Source organism: Zalophus californianus, chromosome 4, assembly GCF_009762305.2.
Source record: "Zalophus californianus isolate mZalCal1 chromosome 4, mZalCal1.pri.v2, whole genome shotgun sequence".
Classification (NCBI taxonomy): domain Eukaryota; kingdom Metazoa; phylum Chordata; class Mammalia; order Carnivora; family Otariidae; genus Zalophus; species Zalophus californianus.
Window position 1 is genome coordinate 39827783 of NC_045598.1, and position 23027 is coordinate 39850809.

At 41.4% G+C, this 23027-nt stretch overlaps 1 protein-coding gene across 4 annotated transcripts in view; it reads left to right on the forward strand.

The window, feature by feature from the left end:
* The window catches only part of ELAVL4 (ELAV like RNA binding protein 4), a 140631-nt gene that overhangs the window by 78468 nt on the left and 39136 nt on the right, over positions 1–23027 (forward strand). For all 4 annotated transcript variants that reach the window (XM_027582955.2, XM_027582962.2, XM_027582945.2 and 1 more), the window contains exon 2: positions 10891–11131. In XM_027582955.2, coding sequence (XP_027438756.1) covers positions 10891–11131 — 241 coding nt within the window. The remainder of the gene's footprint in view (positions 1–10890; positions 11132–23027) is intronic.

Below are 23027 nucleotides of genomic sequence, written 5' to 3' on the forward strand. Positions count from 1 at the left end.
GAGCGGCAGCAGAGGGGAAAGGGAGAAGCAGGCTCTCTGCTGAGCAGGGAGCCCGATGCGGGGCTCGATCCCAGGACCCTGGGATCATGACCTGAGCCAAAGGCAGCCGCTTAACCAACTGAGCCACCCAGGTGCCCCTTTCTTTCATTTTTAAAATAACTTCCTTTCAGTTTATAAAAGTGCTGTATTTCACTTTAAAACAAAAAACTTGGGAAATAAAGATAGAGATAAGTATAATCCCACACTTTATTTTAGCCTTTTTATTTTTCCCTCCTACATTGTGCATGTTTATATAATCAAGATAATCATTTTTTTACTTCACTTCTTTTCTACATTTATCACACATTTTCTCATGCTATAAAACCCATTATACACATCATTTTAACAGCTGCGAAATACTGGATCATAAAACTATACAATAACTTACTTAGTCATTCCCCTTGTTGGACACTTAGGTTGTTTCTATGTTTTCACTCTTTTAGATACACTTTTAATAATGTATCTTATTGTGCATACTTTTGGTCTTTAGAATTCTGGATCTTGTCTGAGCTTCAGAATGGATCTTTGGGTCCAAGAATCTGAAACATAAGGTTCAGAAAGATTGTGTCAAATTATATTTCTACCAATGATGATGAGAGAGACTATTTTCACAGCACCTTAAAGCTTGCCAGTTGCAAACCTGAATTTCTATGTTCTCTGTAAACAAGGTGTCCGCAAATAACTCAAAGATACACTTCTCCAGCCCAGGTCTGCATTCTCACCAAAACTGATATGATAGAGTCCAGTTTTACTCATACCCATCTGCCTTCCCAGAGGGTGTCGGGGATGAGTGGTAGTCCCAAATGCCTCACTGAGGTAGTTGAGGGATAACATTCTCCTATTAGATCAAAAAGTCCTTTTTTCTAATGTATCCTTCTTATTAAAGAAGAAGAAGAACAAGAACAAGAACAAGAACAAGAACAAGAACAAGAAGAAGGAGAAGAAGAAAGGAAACAAAAGGAAGAAAGAAGAGAAGAAAAATTCAGAGAAGGAAGAAATTAAAAATAAAATTTCAAGTGTGATAAAGTAATTTTCAAATTTAAAACTGCCCTATCAGAATGATGTTCGGGATTTTTTCAGTAATGAACATGTAGCTATAACATGAGGTTAGTGTGAATTGTCCGTGGGTCTAATTTATCGTGGCCACGTACACAAAGCATAGAAGTACTGAGAGCTGTTTTATTTCACTCAGTATCTTTAGCTTCAAAATGCCCCCAAATAATTTCTCTCCTTTGAATTGCACAATTAGAAGAGTGGCATTATATAGTTCTTAACAAAGAGAAGGTTGCCCTGTGCAGATTTTTCTAGACACTAACTCCCTCTACTCCCCTTTACTATCCTCCCCATCTCCACCCAGCTTTGTTAAGAAAACAAATATAAACTTTAACAATAAAAAATATTTTATTTGTATTTCTGAAGAATTTAATCTGAGTGTGCATAAGACAAATTTAGAGATGTGACCCATGATATCTGTATCATGATACAGATACAGAATAACCCATTGCTTTGTACAGCTAGAGCTAGGTGAGTTTGCTCACACTCTGAGGCAGGAGCCAGGCATTTTATAAATACACAATATTTATGTGTACATGAATTGTGCCATTGCCTGTTGGTTATGCTTCAGAAGATAAGCTCAACTTAATCAGTCTGGAGGCAGTTTTACAAATGATTCATTAATGTTCTTTGTATGGAAGATGCAGGTAACACATCTCCCATCACGACTGGTTCCCACCCCAGCAGGTGTCCTTAGCTTATCATGAGGCATTTTGGTTATTTTGTCCACATTAAACATTCAGAGTTTGGGAGCTTAGAGGGTTGGATAGGAAAGAAATTGTTTTCCAATTGATTTTTTATTAGTTTTAATATTTTTGCAGGAAGCCTAAGAGCTTGGCCACAAAATTGCATTTATATTGAAATGAAAACATTTGTGCTTTTCAGATATGTCTTTAACAAAGAAATCTTATCAAAAGTTTGGGATCATCTTTATTTTATCGGCCATTTTGGAAAAGAGGACTAAACTGGGGACTCGGGGGGTGGTGAAAGAAGGGTTTCCTCATCTTTCTGATGAACTGGATGGTCATGCCATCCCTCAGCTCTGGAGAATTTGCTGGAAAAGTCTGTTAAAACCAAAATACCCAGGGGTTTGACAAGGACTGCCCCAGGATGGGCATACCGGAAATCATTTTAGGCCCAAACGGAAGCCCTAAAGAAACACTGCAGGATATAAAGGAGGCCAGTATTCATTTTAGGAGGGGAAATGTGTGTGATGTATCTGGGAAGGAAGATTAAGAACTCGGATTTCTGTGAATTTGAGCATAATGCCTAAGAGAAATTAAATTTTGATTATGCTTTTCATTTCCATGCTGGCCTTGCTATTTTAAGTATTAATGCCTCTTGTTCTCTCCAGCGGCTGCTGATTTTTTAAAAACCCGATCCCCACTGAGGATACTTTTGGCATGCCCGGTATTCCTCTACAGCGAAGAAGATGCTGTTTCAAAGAAGTAATGCCTCAAGCTTACCTCCTTGTTACAAAGTCAGTAGTCTAGGACATAAGCATTTAGACTGGAAGCAGGACATGTCCGTTCAGTATCAGGACATGTCTGTGTGTATTTCATGTATGTGCTCTTTGGTAAGGAGGGGGAGTCATTAGAGAAGTTCTGGAGGCAACTGCTTAATGAAAGGGGGATATGCAATTGATTTTAGTTAATTATTTGTTTACCTGCCCTCCTCTTCCATCCCCCTAACTTGAACCCTCTAAGGGCAGGGACAAAATTATTTTTGTTTTCTGGATTCCTAGAGCAATGCCTTGGTCTGTAATAGCATTCAATAAACTTGTGTTGAATGGAACACACTCGTTTTAAGGATATGCCAAGAATTTATTACCACGTAACTTCCTAGAGTAAATAGGTCTTTCAGGTTATTTGTGCATCTACCCAAAGGTACTATTAAACTGTCAGCATGTTTTCCCCAGTTGGAATTAAATATTTTTTCTAGAGTTTTCTAGTTACCTTCCAGCAGAATTACAGAAACTTAGTACAAATGGTTTTGAGGGACATGAGTGCAGTCGTCAGCCAGATTCTTCTGCTCCAGGGGCCTTTGTGAGTCATCACCTGTAATCTGGTTGCAGCCAGGGCGGTGGGGGGGTGCTGGGTATATTCCCAAGTTCCCTTTTCCTAGAGTGATCAGATCATCAATCTCAGTCCCTGCTCCTGGGCCCCATTAATAACACGTGTCTCCTCCCCAGTTGAAACATAACCAGGAAAGCATTGCATTTAGAAAAAAACATTAATCTGAAGGGACTTGAGTGAATTAAAGCCTCTTGAAGAGAAGGAGGGGAGAGTATGGATTTTATGAGCTGATGGACAAAACTTTTAAAAAATATGAAATTGGGGGGTTGTAAGGACATTTTTAGCATCTTTCAAGGAGCAAGAAGAGAAGTGAGGAATTATTCCTAAAAATAATATCTGTCTTCAGGAACACAGAGCCTGCTGTGTAATTTTCTAACTTTGGGGATTTGTTTTTCAGGCTTTTGAAAGGCGGGTGAGATGCAGTAGTCTGGGCTGCACCAACCAGGGTCTAACATACTGCATGTCAGGATTTTATAAGGGTTAAGTGGGAAATGCCTACAAAGAGAATTAGGACTTTTATTTTTGTTCTCATGAATAATTTAAATCTATTTCTTTAATGGTTCGATTCAGTGACTGCCCTTGGTAAACATTATTCTTCATGCTCTCGGGAGCGCTTGTTCTATTACATAAGGGTTAGCCTTTATACATAAATTTTCCCAAAAGTCCTTCCAACATGGTGAAAGAAAACACCTTTAAATACTCATTAAAATATTGAATAAAATACGTGTGTGTGTCTTGGATGTACACACCTGAGACATGTTTGCAGTCAGTACACTCCATTAACCTCTTTCTCATTTCTGGGGATGCTGACAATTAGAGGGTGCTGGAGGTAGAGGGGAGAGTGTTTGGGAAAGAAGCATCATATTCCTGTGATCTTCTTAGGTTCTTTTCTCTTGATCCTTTTGCCTGAATCGAGCATCATGGCCACCCCTCTGCCAGGAAACCAGAAGTTGAGGATGGCTGTGATGGGGGCACAAGGACCCTGCCCTGGGGTTGGGGATGACGAATGTCAGCAGTGAGTTCTACAATGGCACAGGTTCCTGTAACATAAAGTCAGAACCTTATATGTGTCTCACAAAGTAAAACCTGAGAGTGTAAAGTAGGTTAAGATGTGTAAATGCAAGACCGTGCAGTATATTATTGAACTGCCATTTTTATGGAAAATATTGGAACAGGGCCACACAGTATGGCTGACAGGATTGGCGAGGGGGCTGCCGGCCGACCTCCGATGTGTTTCTCTGGTGCCCGGGACAGTGACAGTCCTTAGATGTGAGGAGGAAGACCAGCGCTCTAACTCTAGCCTGACTCTCCCCAAATTTGAGCAAATGAAAGCCTTGTCAAGAGTGGGGGACAGAGGGAGCTGTGAGGAATTCATGAGCTGGTGGAAGAAATATTAAAGGAGACTTTAAGTACATTTTTAGAATTTTAAGTGGTCTTGCTTAGTACACTTAAAGGGCCTTCTGGCCATAGGACATTCTTACTCTCTGCTCTGACATGTAGACCCTTCAATAATCAATATTTGTTTGGTTAATGAATTAATGAATTCTGAGAACAAGAAATAGTATAAAAAGAGTGATTTGGGGAGGAAGGGAAGTTTTGCACTTTGTATTGCTCTTAGAATCAACTGGAGGATTTCAATCTGGAGACGAAGGATTGCCATTAGTGTACATAAAATGTGTGTGTGTGTGTGCATTTTTCTGGTGCGAATAGGCAAAGGCATTCAACAGGTTCTCCAAGGGGTCCTTGTCAGCCAAAGATTCAGCCTCTTGTCTTGAATGAATGCCTCTTAAAATCTATATTTGAAATAATATCTAAATGTATGCCTGGCATATAATAGGTACTCAGTAAGTGTTCTGTCCTTTTTTGTTATATGTAAAATTGGGATGACATTCATGCCATTTTGGTTTGTACTTTACAGGGTTGTTTGAGGGATCTAGTGAACTACTGAGCATGCAAGGGCTTTCATTCATTCCGTAGTCCTTTATCCAGAACCTACCAATCGTCAGGCCCTGTTGCAGGAGATGCTATCATAAACAAAACAGATGTGGTCTCTCTGCTGTGGAGCTCAGAGTTCAGGTCACCATTCTTTGTGAACTGTTAAGTGCCAGACTCAGTAAGGTATGGAGGTAGACCCATCTCCGCATGTCTGTTCAAGTACATTTTTATGATATGGCCACCCCTCACTGCCTCCTCCCAGAAAAGGAAAAGTAAACCCTCATCTAAATGTCCATGTCTGCACTGTCACATGTATCCTGTCACTGTACTCTTGTGGACTCTTGTGTAGACATGGGCTCAAGTCCCATTTCCTGCTCTAACTAGCCATGTCACCCTGGGTAAGTCATTTCCCCTTTCTGGTCCTTAGATTCCTCATCATTAAAATTATGGCTTTGGGCGCTGTGGTCCCTAATGTTCTCTGATATCTGTCATGCATCCACATTGTGAACTCAGTTCAGCAAGGGCCAGCTCTTTGTCTTTGTTGTCTCCGTTATCCCTAGGGCCCAACACAGTGCTTGGCATTCTGGGGCTCTATCTCTGTTCATCTAGCATTCCCAGATCTAGCCAGAGTGGAAATAACCTTGTTTTTTTAATGTGCATTTGATCTGACAAGTCCAGGAAATAGTGTAGCAGATGCCTTGGGTGGACAATAATAAGAGATGGGATTGAGCAGGTATTTAAGACTATCTGGAAGGACCCAGGATTGTGGTGATGGAGATGTTATGAAGGGATGGTTTTTTCAGGAGCACCCTGAGAAAGAGGCTGAACCCAGCCTCTGCTTCTTCCCTCCCTCCACAAAGATATGACCCTGAGTGGTGATCCAGCAGCTGCATGTGTGAGGCCTTCCCTCTTGCTTTTGTTGTATATTTTGCTGGAAAAAAAAAAAATGGTGGGAGGGGTGAGGTTAATGCGTTGAGTGTGAGTAATTAGTCATTCAAACCATTGACATTTACAATGACAGGATGTGAGTGCCTACGTTATTGTGCACTGCTCTAATAGTTTATCCCTGAAATTTTCTGCCTGTATAATGTTTCTTAAAATATATCACAGAAACATAAAAGATTTAATGCAGTGCTTTGTACAACCATTAGAGTTTGACGTCAACTGAACCTCCTCAATGCTCTATCCTGGATGCTCACTGTAATTCTGTTCTTAATTGCCATTCAGAAGAGGGAAGGAGGGCAAGTCAGGAGTTTGGAACCTGGTCAGCTACAAAGTTGGCCATGTGACCCACACAGACGGTTTCATGAAAGTACATAGGCACACTTGAGTAACTGATATATTTATTTGCAATGAAAATTGTGCTGTTAGAATATCAAAGGCCTGGAGAAGGAAGTGTTCTGATCTTGCTGAGCCAGCCTCTGTGCTTATTGGAGGATATGCTTCCCGCTAACACACATGTTTACCCCTGGTTTGTTTCCCACATTGAGATTACAGGTGACCTCTCTTTAAGATGTATCATGTAACCTTAAAGTATTATAGTTTCATATTCTTGAGTTTGATATCTTTAGATATCACTTGTGTGATTCACTTGTGTGTCAGATTTCATTCTGACATTTTACATTTGTGATTCTTTTTTTAAGCCTGTCTTGTATCCTGGGATGCATCATTAAGACCAATGAGGGGTCTTATTACATGATGTGTATTAACACATTTACAAGTGTTTCTCAGCTTTAGTACATTTCTATTGAGCAAACTCTGTGTGCATGTGTGTATTTTCATCAGTTCTTTCTGAATACACCAAACGAGAACTGTGTAGTGTGTGTGCAGAGCAAAGAGTGCTCCATTTCCATAAGCCAAGAATGACTTGATCTAATTTATAGATTTGGTCGGTTGAAGTAGCTCAGTACCAAACACTGCATCTCATGGATCCTTTTCAGAGGTTTGGGCCTAATTAGGGTTGTCTGACCTACAGATGGGGTCAACTCCATCCAGCATAATTTAGGAAATCTACATAAGATGTAAGGAGATCAGAAAGCTGGTTGGGGAACTGAAATTACTTTGCTGCGCACTTGGTACTTCCTAGGCTTCTCTGGAGCAGGGAGACCTGTGAGATGTTCGCATGGACTAGTGCTGGCTTTCACCACACACGTCTCTGAGGCAAGTGTCCGGTGAATGAAAGATGAACCCGGCTCTCGGGTGACCTTTAATAGTCGTGGTCCCATAAAATCTCAGCACGCTTTGGTATGATTTACATTCTTCTTCATACTCCATCATTAATGTCCCAAAAGCTGCCTCAGTGCAGGATATTTTCTAGGTGTTTGTGGGGCAGCCTTAAGAAGGATGGAGAGCAGGGAATGTGTTCTTGAGATTGTGGGACTGGCTTGTCTGCCAGTAAGTCAAAAGGTAGCAGTTGGGTAGCCCTGTGGTTCTGCCAACCCAGCCTCCTGAACTGGATAAATTGTTTTTAAGTTCCTTATCAAGTTGGCAGTGCTCCCTGGGTTTGTTGCCTGGACACCTGACTTAGTGAAGCAGCGAGACAACACAGCAAATGGAGACACTGCTCGCACCCAGGATGCCCAACAGTTGGGCAGAGCAGAAACCTGCCTCCCAGCCAGGAGGTGTGATGATGCTCTACGACATCATCTCCATTAGCATGTGCCTCCCTTGGGCACATCTCCCTCATGTTTTCCTGGACAGAGCAGCTGAATAGGCTTTGTTTGGGTACAGCTTCTATCAGTGCTGAGAAGAGCTTGATTTAAGATTCTTCTCAGAAACCCTTTGTTTTCTCCTTGCTTTCTGGACCAGCCTTCCAGAATCTCACAGTTGACCTGAATCTAAGAAGTTCTGATAATGTGGTAAGCAGAGACACTTAAGTTACTTACATGATGGTAAAGAATCTTAGAAGCTCCTCGCCTTCCTCAGTCTGCCTTATTCCCCGACTCCTCTTGAGACTTCTTTTTTTTTTCCTTTTGGTTTCATTTCCCATTTGTGATCATTCAGAAAAGAAAACAATCAAAGTAACACCTACGTAGGGCATGATGAAGAATAATAGTCGTAATGCCTCCAGGCATTCATTCTAAGATAAACCTGCATGTGAGGCTTTATTCCAGTTCACAAAGAGGAAACTGAGGCTGAGTATTGAAGTGACCTGCTTGAGATCACATAGCTAATAAGTGGTAGAACTACAGTCTTAAGTCAGCTGTTGCCTTGACTAAGAACTTACTCCTTTTTTACTTTATCACTTACGCTTCAGTGTAAAATAAGCAAAAAAAAACCCAAACCAAAACAAAACCAAAAATTCTCTGAGTATTGATGAGGATGTACAGCAACTGAGACTTTGATACTCAGCTGGTGGGAGTGTAAGTTGGTGCCACCATTTTAAAAAGATACTGACAGGGGCACCTGGGTGGCTCAGTCATTAAGCGTCTGCCTTCGGCTCAGGTCATGATCCTAGGGTCCTGGGTTGGAGGCCCTCATCGGGCTCCCTGCTCGGCGGGAAGCCTGCTTCTCCCTTTCCCACTCCCCCTGCTTGTGTTCCCTCTCTCGCTGTGTCTCTCTCTGTCAAATAAATAAATAAAATCTTAAAAAATAAATAAATAAAAAATACTGACAGTGTCTACTACACAGAACATGCATATACTCTGACCCCAAAATAGACTCCCAGGAATATTCCCAACAGACATGTGCATAATGCTCAGAGCAGCATTATCTATAATAGTTAAAAACTAGAAACAACCGAAATGTTTACCAACAGAAGAGGTAAATAAAATGTGATATTTTCATGATTTCACAATGGAATTCTCTACAGCAGTCAAGTAAAACCTACCACTATATCTAACGACATGGATGACACCCAGACACAATGTGTGAAAAGACATAAAAGAGTACATATTGTGTGATTCCATGTATATAAAGTTCAAAAGCAGATAAAACTAATCTATGGAATAGAAGTCAGTTACCTTTGGGGAGTGGTGTGCAGGGACACAAGAAAGGCTTCTGGGAAGCTAGTCATGTTCTGTATCACGATCTGAAAGGTGATTACTCAGGTGTGAATTGTGTTCTCTTTGTAAGGTTTGCATGCTTTACTACATGTATATGAAAGTGCTTATCCCCCCAAAATTCTCTCAGCAGCCAAATGGTGGTAATAATGGAAGCTGCTAGTTATCAGATGTCTGCTAAACCTTGATTTCCACGTCTATGAGATGTAGAGAATATTGCCTTCTTGTGAGAACTCAGTGAGAGAAGTCACGTCAGAGGATTGGTAGAGTGGCTTTAATAAATATCAATGATGGTGAATTACATTCCCACCACTATTCAGGTGTTTTCTATACCTCATGTCACCACCTTGCAAGGCAGGTGGCATTGTTCCCATTTTTCAAATAAGAAAAATTAAGGCTTCTAGAGTTTCTTTCCGTTCCCCAAGGTCACACAGCTGGTGAATGGCAGAGCATGATTCCATTTCCAAAGAATTGATCAAGGTCAGAGGCGATGGAAGTCCTATCATGAAGGACGAGTAAGAGATGGTGATGGGATAGAGCAGAAAAGTGGGCTCCATCTGGGGCCAGGAAACCTGGGTGCAGGCCCAGACTCTGTTCCAGTTTCCCATTGATGACAGAATTCACTGGATGTTTCTGGAATTCATCTCAAACATGAGAGTTTTGAACTAGATTTTATTTCCTTAAGTGCCTTCTGGCTCTGCAGTTTTGTGATTCTCTGTGTTTGTCATGCTACACAGGACCTCTTCATAACCAGGCTCCATGAGCTTACATCCATTTTCCATGTAGAACGTATTCCAGCTTCATCTTCTCAGTACTTTCCCTGAATCCCATCCTGTGAAGAAGGGCTAATTCCTCCCCTACTGTATGCCCACTGTCCTCCTGGGAGCCATTTGCCAGTCTGTGTCCTCAGTAAACTCTAAGCTCCTTGAGGGTAGAGACTTAGATTTATTCATCTCTTTTTTCCCCATGCATGCTGCCCGGAACAATTCACACATTTGTGGAAATCTTTGTTTAATTAACTATTTGAATCCAAATTTAATTTAAATTTAAACTGTTTACTTTTTGAGTATAGTGTGAGAGGATAGCCTCGGGCTGTGCTGGACCTAAGGTAGAGGCCTAGAGAGAGCTCTTCCTTTATGTTTTTTCTTTTATTAGAGGTCCAGGAGAAACAGTCACTGAGCGGCGAGGGAGAAAAACCATTAGATGACTTCGTAGCTCCCCAGCGTGTGCTTATGAAATCTGAAGTTTGATCAGTGCTTAAGCATCAGTGAAAATCTAAACCCTTCCCATATGGAACGGCCCCACTTAATTTAATGTCATTTTACTTTGTGAGATAGTTAATAAACAGGTACTGTATTTGATCTTGTGAGCATAACCCTCTATATTTAGTTTTTCAGCTTTAATGGAACTATAATTTTAATCATGATTATTACTTTACATTTTAATTATAATTTGGTGTGGCTTAAGTATACATTTCTGAGAGTGATTGTGTAATGAAAACAGGAATTAGCTTTTCATTAACAAAATAATGGGAGAGTTCTCACTGCATTCTAGTCTGTGTTCAAAATCTATGGGCTGGCCTAAAAATAGCGAGGGGAGTTTAACATTTTGGTGAAAAACATGCTTCTAAATTGGCGGTGTTCACAACCCAGTCTCTTTTGCTCCATCTTGCTTTATCTTGTTCTCTTTCTTTTCAAAACATAAAATAAAACAAAATCTTGAAAAAGACTTTACTTGTGTCTTTAAGATTTCAGGAGGCTTATTTTATTATTTTTATTTTTATTTAGATAATTAGCACCATGGAGCCACAGGTGTCAAATGGCCCGACATCCAATACAAGCAATGGACCCTCCAGCAACAATAGAAACTGTCCTTCTCCCATGCAGACAGGGGCAGCCACAGATGACAGCAAAACCAACCTCATAGTCAACTATTTACCCCAGAACATGACCCAGGAGGAATTCAGGAGTCTCTTTGGGAGCATTGGTGAAATAGAATCCTGCAAACTCGTGAGAGACAAAATTACAGGTATGCTCTTCTTCAATATTCTAGGCTTAGGATTAGCAGCTACCTTGTTCCATTAGATGTACAGACCTTAGCAGAAATGCACACAGACAGTGAATGCATCTGAGTGTCTGCAGTGTGTATCCTGCATTTGAGGATGGCACCCATGTGTGTACTCTACATAAAACCAGATTGCAGATTGGGAGGACTGGGAAGCAGATGAGGATGTTGGAGCTTCCTTGGGCTTTACTTTTGGTGAAATAACCCTTCAGTTGGATCCCCTTTTATTCTCCATCAGCCACCCCTGCCCTTTGTTCTATAGTTCTCCGTTTTGCCCTCTGCCCTCCCTGTACTCCACACTAGTTTTTATCTCTTCCTTTCTTCTCAAGCATTTGGTTTGCGTGTGTCCAGTGTTCTTCCATGTGTCTGAGATAGTGGTTTCAAGGGGGGCCATTGTGGACTTTGGAAGGTGTTCCCAACTGCCCATTGTCCCTGGGGAGAAATAGGCTCTAAGGATAGCATATTCTTCTGGAATAAAACTACGCCGCAGTAGAAAGGAGAAGTTTAATGAGGATCTGCAGTTGAGGTATTTTACTTCATTTCGTTTTATTTTGTTTTTGAAGATACTTTTTGAGAAGCCAGAGATGTTTTACTTGAGAGTAAATCAATACCCAAACAACTTCAACACTTGAAATTTTTAGCTTCTGATTTTTTCCGAATCGACAACCGTTTGTTGAGGACCTAACGTTTGCCAGACACTCTAATTCTCTGGGGTAAAGTTTCCCTGCAATCTTTTTGGAAGTGAGCATATTTCCTCAGAAAACGGCTGGGCTACCTCACGACGGCAAGGCAGCTGCTGGCTGTGCTGCGGCCCTCGGCTCCTGAAATCATGCGTACTCAGCTGAGTATCTGGCATTTTTTCAGGATTGACTTTTGTTTCCCTTTTGCTGGGAAGTTTAAGAGACAAGCAACTGGTCTATATTAGAAAAGGAAACCCTATCATTAAAATAGGAAGATCCATCATCTTGATTTTCAGTAGGGGAATCCAGTGTACCTGTGTGCATGTCGCTGTATGTGTTCTCCAGTTCTTCCACCTCACGTGTAAATCTGTCTCCCATATAAATTAAACACTTTGCAAAATCATAAAACTAAAATGACGGTTGAAAATAAAAAGTCAACCCTCCAAACATAATTTCCTCACCTATAAAGTTGGAAAAGAATATTTATCTCAAAGGGCTTACTGGGAGGATGAAATGAGAGCCTGGATATATGTACAGTACTGCCTAGCATAATGCCTAGCATAGTGCCTAGCACCTAGTGGTCTCTCAGTACATGGGAGATGTTATTATTACAGATACAGGTAGTGTGTTACAAGGAGCACGGCTGGACAGAGAAGTTTTATCAAGGTCCCCAAATGGGGCCAGGACTTTGATGATCTTATCTGAGGGCGCTGGATCATCCATCCTTTAACAGAATTGCCTGCACTCTCAGGAAGCCAATGTTTAGATTTCTGAATAATCTTTATATAATAGGATGATAATTCAAACAAAATTAAAACCAGTTAACCATATGATTCTTCCTCCCACTCCTGTATAGAAAATGTATTTTTGGTGGATCCTTACCTTCTAAATAGGGACTCTGCCAGCTATATTAGTGAATATTATTAATCACCTTTTCAAAAGAATTCCCTTAGAACTGTAGTGAGATTTTTGAAAAGTACTGATTCATGGTGTTGTTCCTTGTTTTCTAAAGACACATGTTTAAACAAGCAGATTCCTTTACTGAAAGAATGCTAATTTGGTAGTTCACCGAGTGGATTTGAATAGGAGTGACAGCTTCGAAGACAGCCTTTAATTTGGTATACAAAACCAAAATTGTCAACTTTGGTTTGTTTAGCACCCTCTCCAGCACAAGCAGAGACATACAGTAGCATCTGAGCTTAAAGAAGAAGCTTATGGGTTGAAAGCAGAAATATAATTCAGGCATAAATTTATAATTATGCATTTGTTAAATTTCAGGCAAAAAAAAATTTTTATTTGCAGAGAACTTATGGGAATGAGGCAAAGAAATATAGAGAGACCAGGGATATTTGCCCTCATTTGGTAGCAGTGTTTAATAAAAGTAGAACTTGTGGTTGTAAAGAGCGCTTATTAAATTCTTCATTTACACTACCTAATTAATTCTAGCATTTTAAATTAACAGTGAAACTGGTCCCTGCTGTACCATTCCATAGATGCAGCATATTTCCTCCATCCACCAGTTGTTCAGGTTTAATTGACTACGCTAAAAGTCAGAGAAGGAGGGAGAGATAAGGCTGTGGGGAGGTGGGGAAGGAGTGAGGATCGCTCTAATGGAAGACCCTCTGAGGCCTCCATTTGGCGGTAAGTGATAACACAGGCTGGGAGAGGTGAAGTGTAACACCAGCCCAGTTGAAAGGCTGCTGCTCGTGGTTCAGAAGTCAGGGTGAATGACATCATAGGTATTTTTGTTGCCCTGATTTTTAACATCCCAGTCCCCCCTTTTCCTCCAACACCTCCTACAGATCTCAATACATCTCGATCCTGTGAAGTTTACAAGGAGTTCTAAATATCTAGTGGGAGGATTGGGGGGTGGGAAGTGGCGAAGAGATAAGAATTCAAGATTAAGATTTTCCAGCCCAAACCACTCCCTAAGAGAATGGATTCCCTTAGAAGGTTCCGGCTTATCAAATTAAGAGAGACCCTGAGAGGAAGAGAAGGAGAGAGAGACTCCTTGTTGATGGTGTTGCGTGTAGGCTGGGTTCCCTCCTGGCTGTGGGCTGTTGATGAACACTCCATTTGAGAACACATAGAGGGAATTTGGGCATGGACTTAAATGTTTGGTGCTGAGGATATAATTGCTATCATTTATCAAGTACTTACTCTATACTAGGTACTTGCTAAGCACTGAACATATCTTATTTGATTTAACACTGAGAACAGCTTCCATTTTCTTTTTTTTTTTTTTAAGATTTTATTTATTTATTTGACAGAGACACAGCGAGAGCAGGAACACAAGCAGGGGGAGTGGGAGAGAGAGAAGCAGGCTTCCTGCGGAGCAGGGAGCCCGATGTGGGGCTCGATCCCAGGACCCTGGGATCATGACCTGAACCGAAGGCAGGCACTTAATGACTGAGCCACCCAAGCATCTCCAAGCCTTCATTTTCTTAGATGAGGACACTGAAACTTTGTGAGGTCAAGTAACTTCTCCCGGCAGCACAGGTATTACCAGGTGGTGGAGCTGGGGTTCACCCCCAGATTGCAAAAGCATGATCTTATGGGGAAGTACGGGCAGGGCACCCCTGCCGGTGTTGAGTGAAGACCCCTGCCTAACCCTCACCCCATAACCCAATGAAACATTGTGAGCGTCTCCGTAGCAGTTGCCGGCCACCCTCTGGAGAGTCTACCTAATGCACCACGGCTTTCAACTAGACTCCTGTGTATAACACGAGACAATGATAACAATATTTATCATCCTCTGGGGATACAACTCAGCCTTCAGAGTAGAACCAAATTTACTGAAAGTGCCAGGTTTAAGATTCTGTTACAGTGCTTTTGGACATCTCTGTTACTTATCTTCTCAGAGATATTAGATTTTCTTTTTCCAGTTGGGAAAGGACACTTAACAGGATAATCTAGGTACCAGGGAGAGAAAACATGTCTCCCAAGTTGCTTTTGTGTGCAGCTGTGGACACGTGATGGCCCTGGAAGCCATGTTCTTCCTTTTTCTCCTGCATCCACCTGCAGGTCCTGCTGCTGGAGAGAGAGGGAAGTGGTATGTGGCCCGCGAGCTTTTGTGCAACCTAGAAACTCAGGCAAGAAAATGTCAAACCCCTGGTAGAAATTCTGTTATTCCCACGAACTGCAGAGAATTGAATTAATTTCTAATTTTTAATTTTGTTGCCTTTTTGTTTTTTCAGGCTTTGAGATTGCATTACAGATGCTCAGTATTTTAGGGGAGGAAACATGGCCTAGGCAGAATACCGTTAGGCGGCTCAGGGAATGTCTTAAAGCCAGCAGAGCTGGAATGCTAAATTACGTTTTAATAATTGTCTGTCTTGTCATCACCCCTCTCTAAAAGGAATAGAGAAAGGAGGAAAAAAATAACCAAAAAAAAAAAAAATCCCCAGAAATAAATCAGTGTACAACAAACAGTTTGATCTGCCTATCTAGATTGTGTGATTATTTGCATCGTAGCGATCAAGAAGAATTATATTTTTACTTGATGTTACTCTTCATGTGCCCATGCAGTATAATTTTTTTATCCATTTCAGGCAGGTAAGAGCTCTGAAGGGAGGGTTTTAAGGACAGAGTGGTCCAAACTGAACGTTATCTATGATAAAGCTGAATATATGGAGTGACCCAGGTATGGAGCAGACTGTAAGGACTATAGATGGTTGATAAAGGGTGAGGTCTGTGTTAGCTGGAGCTGCTGGGAGAGGTTTGAAAGATAGGGTTAGGATTTAGGTAGAGGGAAGGAAAGCAAAAGTATAGAGCTAAAATTCCAGTCTAAGAACAAAAGACTTTTTTATTCTTTCGTGTTTTGGACACAGGAAGTAGAGCTGGGACATGCCTCTTTGGCAACAGCGATCTAAGATGAAGCAACATTGCCAGATGAAGTTAAACATAGCAAAGAATGAAGCCAGTTAGAGTTGCACCCCAACAGGCAAAGATAGCATTTCCTAAACCTCACCTCTAGCTCATTCTTTCATTTTTATTCTTTCTAACACATGTCTTTGGCTTAATTAATGTTATCATTCAGTGGAAAAGGCAGAACAAGGCAAAAAATACCCTTCGGTACTGTGGACATCAGGGTGAATAATGCTTTGCCACCACTTTTGTATCTGGAATCACATCTCTAATTAAAGGAACGAACTCAGTTTTGATTTGGTGACACTGGGTAACTTCTGTTCTTTCTCGGATTTGTGAAAATGCTACTAATCCCATGTGTCCCTCTCAGTAGGTGACATGCAGGACATGGACTATGGCAGTGGGGGGTGGGAGGGTGTGTTAGGGCACCAAGGCCAGGAGGCATTCCATGGAATAGTCTCTTGGGGTGAAGACGGAAAGGAGAGTGAGGGCTGTGGATTGCTTTGGGTTACCTCATATACTTTCAAGGAACTGGACTTATAGGGCACTATGGGAATGTGACTGAATTTTACTTCTGAGGTAACTTTATAAAACAATAAAAGACCCTGAAAAATTCTAAAATATGAAAGTGCTTTTAATTCACTCCTAAAATGTGAATTCAGCCCTAAGGTGAGTTATTGGCATATTTTCTTACATCACTTAGCAAAGACAAAAAAAATAATAGCAGCAGCTTTTGTATGTTTGTGTATGCCTTATGTATATTCTGGGCACTATATTAGATGCTTTGAACATAGTAGCTCATTTAAATAGTAAATTGGGATTTCTTGGAGACTCATAATGATAAACAGTGTTTATTGTGCACTTACTATGTGCTAAGCATTGTGCTGAGATCAGTGGATGGAATTTCATGTAATCCTCAAGACGGTTATTTTACAGATGAAGAAACTTGGATTTAGGAATGATTGAGTAATTAGTCCAAGGTGACTTAGCTTCCAAGTAGGGGAGCTGGGACTTGAACCCAGGACTGTCTGACTAATTGTGAGTTGTCTACTTTATAGTTTATCTTTGGCAGTTTCTCTAAAAATACTCAACTGACTTCTCCCCTTTACAAACCAACTCAGCTTTTGTTAGCTAGGGAATGAAAACTTTTAGTTGAGGGAAAACAGAATTAGAGTTCAAAATCTTTTGTTTTGATAAAGAGTATACAATGCATTAAAAAAATAATAAGTACCAGTGGTTTTTTAATTAAGCAGGTCACTGCTTACCTGAATGAGGAAGAACGGACTTAGAGTGGTTTTTAACTTCAGATTTTGTTTCTTCACAAAATACTCTTCACTGTGTTCGCCTTTTCTTTGTTTTGCAAGCACTGTATTAAAATGGATGCTACCTTAAAGTTAAGCATAGTTAAAACCCAGCCTCAGTTATGCATAATCCAAGAAAATCCCAAGATAGTGATTAGTAAATGAACTTTTCTACATGCACATCAGAGGGATATCCATTAGTGATGGGAAGGGTAGAGGAAATAGTAGCATTTATCAGCACATTTTGTTGCTGACTTTGAAAATGTGCTTGGTATGGTGCAATGTGTCTCTTGATTTCAGAGGAAAATCGGGCAGATTTGCATCTGTCATTTTATTTATCACCTCCCTGCAGTCATCTTATATGTATTCCACAAAGAAGAATGAAAGAATTCTGATTCGTTGACTTGGGGAAGGAAATGAATTATTGTTGGGGTGAATGGAAAATACTTAGTTATGGAGAAGTTTTGGCAGCCTAGTGGGGTTACACAATGGGAGAATAGGGGTCTCCCTTGTTAAGGGGAACTTGGAAAATGTCAGAATGTTAAGCGCAGACAGTAAACTATGTAATTATTGTGCCTCTTACACACCCGTCAGGGGCAATCAGAGACCTCCCATCCTTTCTAATTAGTATAAGTTGGCAACTGAGTGGAGCTGTGAGGTTTAGAATTTGTACAGCTACATTCTGCTTCTTTCGACATAATTCTTTTCCCAGGATGGCAGTAGTCAGGATTACAGACCAGGTATGGTTTCCTTTTGCCTGCTGGCTCTCTGCCTTCATCTTCCCTTCCATATCGGATGGTTCTGCCCTGCTTCCAAACTCAGATAACCGTAGGAAAGTATTCTCACATCCCAGGAGAGATGTCTCAAAGGATTTTTACCTAGGATTTGAATCAGGCCTGGGTATTTTAAGGATTTTCTATTTCTGTACTTTAGCTGACTGTTTGGTTCGTAGGACCAATTCCCCGTTCACCCAGCCTCCCATCCTTCCCCCAGTACATACATACCCACACCCCACACACACTCCCTCCTTCAATCCCTCCCCGCTTCTCTGTGTGACCTGGTTGATTGAGACTAGGAACCAAGGAAGAAGGTAATGTCAAGCTGAAATTTCCACACATTATCTAAAAAATGTAATTCATCAGCTTCAGGGTAGGAGGAAAGTGCTTTCTGAAATGTGTTAATGGGAAATTCATTTTTTTTCTTGTCTTCTGGGAGGTGTGGCAGGGTGATTTCTCTTTTCAGTCTGCCTCCCCCACCCCATTCCACATCTCCCTTACTGCTCTTAACTGATGAACTCTGTATCTGTCTTTATTCCTTGTAAGAACTAAAGATCTTTAAGTTGCCTTTTTATTTTTTCTACAGTCACCAAATTGAGCTTTGATGGGAGAAGATATTTCTAGTTTGGAGAGAAGATAAAATTCAGATAGAGACCATATATTTGTATAAGGCTTTTACATTTGTAAAACATTTTCAGTCAGCCAACAGTATTTATTTAGTGTCTGTGCTCTCAGACCAAATAAATGTTATTCCCTTTCCCTCTCTTCTCTTAAATTCTGTATCAGGGTCGGTGAGGAAGCCAGAGAGGATAAAACATAGTTTGTGCCCACATGTGGCTGCTAGCAGGGCAGTGATGGGGGAAGCCAGGACAAATCTCAGAGCCCTGCAACAACCTGCAGGTCTGGAGGGGGCTGGGATGCACATCACTACACATCTACCTTTGCTGTCTTGTTGAAGGTTTTGTTTTGTTTTGTTTTTCACCAAGGTACAAACTCACCCTTCCTGACCCTGACTATTAATTTCATTAGCACAGAAAGACTCATAACAATGCAGTGAAGTTGGTGTTTTGATGGAATGCCTGCTATGTGTCAGCTACAGGGTTAGGCATATTATTCTATATTATCTCATTGAAGCTTTATGTCAGTTATGTATGATCAGTGGTATTATCCCCATTTTATAGACAAGGAAGCCACGACTTAGAATCAGTTAGCTGGAGAGTGGGGTTAGCTGCCTGACTGCAAAGTCTACGGTCTTTCTGTTACCTTATCACTCTGCCTCTGCTGAATGAATATGAAGACATCAGCTATAGGTGTTCAGAGGAGAAACAGAGGACGGTGGGCTGGGGATCTTGGAACAAGTGTTAAATAGGAGTGAGCCTTGATCTCGGTAGAAAGCAGGTTGTGGGAGACCCGTCCATGAAGAGGAAGCAGCTGAGACAAGTTTCAGAGACCACTTCAAGGGATAGTGAATGGAACAGCCAGGACTATTCTGTGGGTAAATGTTAGTGCCCCCTTTGTGTTGATGAAATAAATGAAGCTCAGAAAGGTTAAGTAAGTTATCCAAGGTCACAGCTAATAAGCGGTGGGGCTGAGATTTGAACCCAAGTTTGTCAGACTCCAAAGTCTGTGTTTTTCTACTTTTCTAATAAATAACCCGACCTAACACAGAAGGAGGTGGACAATTTGCAGACTCCCCGTGGTGTCTATGATTTGAGAATCATTGTTTATCCTGCTCAGGTCAGGTACATGTTCTCTCAGTGACTCTCTTTCCACCTCCTTCAGTTTCTTGCTGACTTCTAAGTTTGGCTTTCTGCTTGGCCCTTGTTTTATAGTTGGATGTCTGGTGATCTGCGAGGTCCCATTACCATTAAGTGGATACAGCTAGTTAGGGTAATTACTCTAATTCCTAAAGCTGCTAATGGAATTTCTCATCACAAACATCTTGGATCAGATTAAATCATTTTATTGGTGGTATGGAATAAAATGTATACTTAATAATCCCCAATATTTGCCATTTGTGTTTGTTTTCAAAGGTTTTTTACTTTTAGTTCCTTATCTGACCCTTTTGAAATAGCCAATATGGACAATGTCTATACTCACTTTACAAATGAGGCCAGTGCAGCCCAGGGAAGACTTGAATCAAGAGCACTTGGCTTCTTATTTTCCTTGCTCTTTCTTCTTCTCTTTTTTCTTTTCTTTGCTTGTTGCCTGTCCTGTCTCCTCTTTTTGCCTTTTTATTTACTTACATGCCATTTGATTGAAAAAGGATTTCAATTGGCTTTATAAGATAATATGGAAAAGAGCTAGAATTAAAATAGCTATGGATTTTTTTAAAAAGCAAGGTAGAGCGAAATGTGTGTAGAATGAATGGTAAAAGGAGAACCAGAAGGAAAATTAAATTAAATGTGGCTAGGGGACTTTTCCGAGAAGTAAAACACCACCTAGCCCAAGTTTTCTTTACATCAAGGAAAAATAGATGGTGACAACCTTGATCCCATTGTCAAGTGGTAAGCAGGATCACAGCCCTGCCCCCTGTCCCCCACACCCACATGAGCCCACAGACTTCTGTGGAGACCCTTGCCAGCTATATATACTACAGAGAGGGATATGAAGCCTGAAATCACATACATAGAGTTTTCCCTTCCTCATCTTTCTGCTTGAACCCATGTTGGATTGAGTGACATGTTTTTTTTCTGGCAAGGGCAGGCAGTGACAGAGAGAAGCTGCCTGAGTGGAGTACCAGTTTTTGTAAATAATGTGCCAAAGCGGGTGTTCTGAATTGGGCTTCCGTTCTTGCTGCCGTGAACTGAGGTATTACCAGCTTCTGGGTTTCTTCAGTCTTGCCTGTTGTGTCAAACCCTGAGGCTGGACACATAGGCACTTCAGTCCTCTGCTTCCATCTCCCTGGTAAGGGTTCCTACAGTGAGTTCTGGCAGGTTCCCCATTGCCCCGGACTCTGAGCTGGGCAGCAAACAGGAAAATCAAATGTTACTCTCACTTCCCGGTCCTGATCCCACAAACTGGAACTAGTCCTCAGACACCTTTCCTCTTCCCAGTGCCCCTTGCGAGTCAGGGGAGCCTTCCCAATGAGACAGACCACACTCTAACTAAAAGAAAGCGAGCACTACCCCAGTGCACCACACTCCCCAACATACACGTGCACACACACACACACACACACCCCAAATGCTTCCTTGTGAGAAATACCAGACACAGTTGTGAGACAAACATCAGTGAAAGTCCTGCACCATCCCCCAGGCCCCCTCACGTGCACGCTGAATAGGTATGTGCCTGGCCTGGCGTTCATCCTTCTGTCTCTATGGACCTCCATTTTCTCGGCACACAGTAAGAAGACAGATCCTTACCTTACCTTCTTTGCTTGGTACTTGGCGTTCAAACCAGCTGACACAGGTGGAGGCACTCGTAAACCGAAGCAGCCTATAAATGGGAAGGGCCCCTTGGGTCTCACGAGTCCTTCCCTCTTCTCACCAAGTGTCCTGCCCCTGGGCCAACAGATGGAGAAAGAGAGAGGGAAGGAAAAGTAGATATCTATCTGTTCCAGGCTCAGTCCTCAGTTATGTGATTCCAAGGAGGAAGTAGGAGATGCTGTATGAGATGGCAGAAGAGTGGAATGGGACCTCACATTTATTAAGCACCGCTGGATGCCAGTTGCTTTATGTTTGTTAGCTCATTTAATCCTGACCACAACCCTGAGAGGTAATAGCAGCCTCGATCTTTAGATGAGGAAACCAAAGCTCATGTTGTTTGAAGTGACTGACCACACTGTCTGTGTATCCATGTGTGTCTGGCCACATGCTGCTGCCAGTGGGAGCAAGAGACCTCCACGGAGAGGGCTCCTCGCATTCTTGCTGTTTCATCCTGAGTCTGGCATGCGGCTGTGTAGGGTGTCTTCCGGCAAACCTCAGAAATAGCTGCAGTAATAACGAACAGCAGTTTTAGTGGTTCTGGAAGACTGTAAATGAAAGCCTTTAGTTCAATATTTGAAAATGCGTGGCTGATTTCTAAGATTGTTTTTAAAATCAAGCCACCTTTATGAGTGTCAACATGATAAAATGGAAGGATCCACCCAGTTCTCATTCTAGCTATGGGACTTTCAGTGGGTCAAACCACTCTGTGCCTCGGATTGTTGCACATAAAATGGAGATAATGACACTGGCTCTTTCCACCTTACTGTGTCAACATGAGATGAGCTGCTAATGTGTTGGTAAGTCTTTAAAGTGCTATACCAATTCAGGCTATTGCTATGGTCACCTAGAAGATAGGACATTGTAAGCAGGGGACTTATGAGGGTAAAGCAAATACTATACCCCTTATGATAAGCTAGTTTTGCTTTCTAGTCTGCTTTCCAGATGTTTTGTTCAGTTATCTACGTGCATCTCAACAAAAGCTGATTAACTCTCTCAGACATCAGTGTCTAACTATTATTAATGCTCAAGCTGATCAAATTACAATGCCACAGATCCTACTTGTGCTGTTAATATTAGATTTTGGATTCCGGTCTATAATGAATGATTTTTCCTCCATGCATTGGAAAAATTGGTTAGCAGGGTTCATAAGAAAGTTTAATTAGCAGGCTGTTTGTGAAAATAGTGGTAGTGAGTCATCATTCAGAATGAACTAACATTTCTCAGCGCTGAATTCGTTCTGTTCCTTGAGCAGCTACATAGGATCCTCGTGTTTGGGAAGCTGGTGTCTACATGCTGCCCACTTGAACTGCCCGTGTAATAAACTAATAACAAAAACAGCACATTTTAAATCCCAGAGAGTAAGAGGAAGTGTAGGGTATTTGTGTATTTGTGTGTGTGTCTGTGTCTTCCCAGGGAATATCATGCACCTACTATAATCTGGAACTGTGCTAGGCAGGATAGCCCGGTAATGAAGAGCTAGGTTGCTTGAGTTAGCATACCAGCCTTACTAGTTACTCGCTGTGTAAAGGGAAATTCTTACCCTCTCTGTGTCTCAGTTTTCTCATTTGTAAAATAGGGATATTGATAGGATTACTGTGAGCATCAATATGTACAAAACACTCAGAACAGCACCTGGTGTATAGTAGTATAATTCTTACAGCAGTTCTGTGAGGTGTAATAATAATTAGCCCTATTTTACAGGTGAGGAAACAGGCTCAGAAAACTTATGTAACTTGTCCAAGGTCACACAACTCTTTTTTTTTAAGATTTTATGTATTTGAGAGATAGAGAGCGTGTGCACAAGCAGG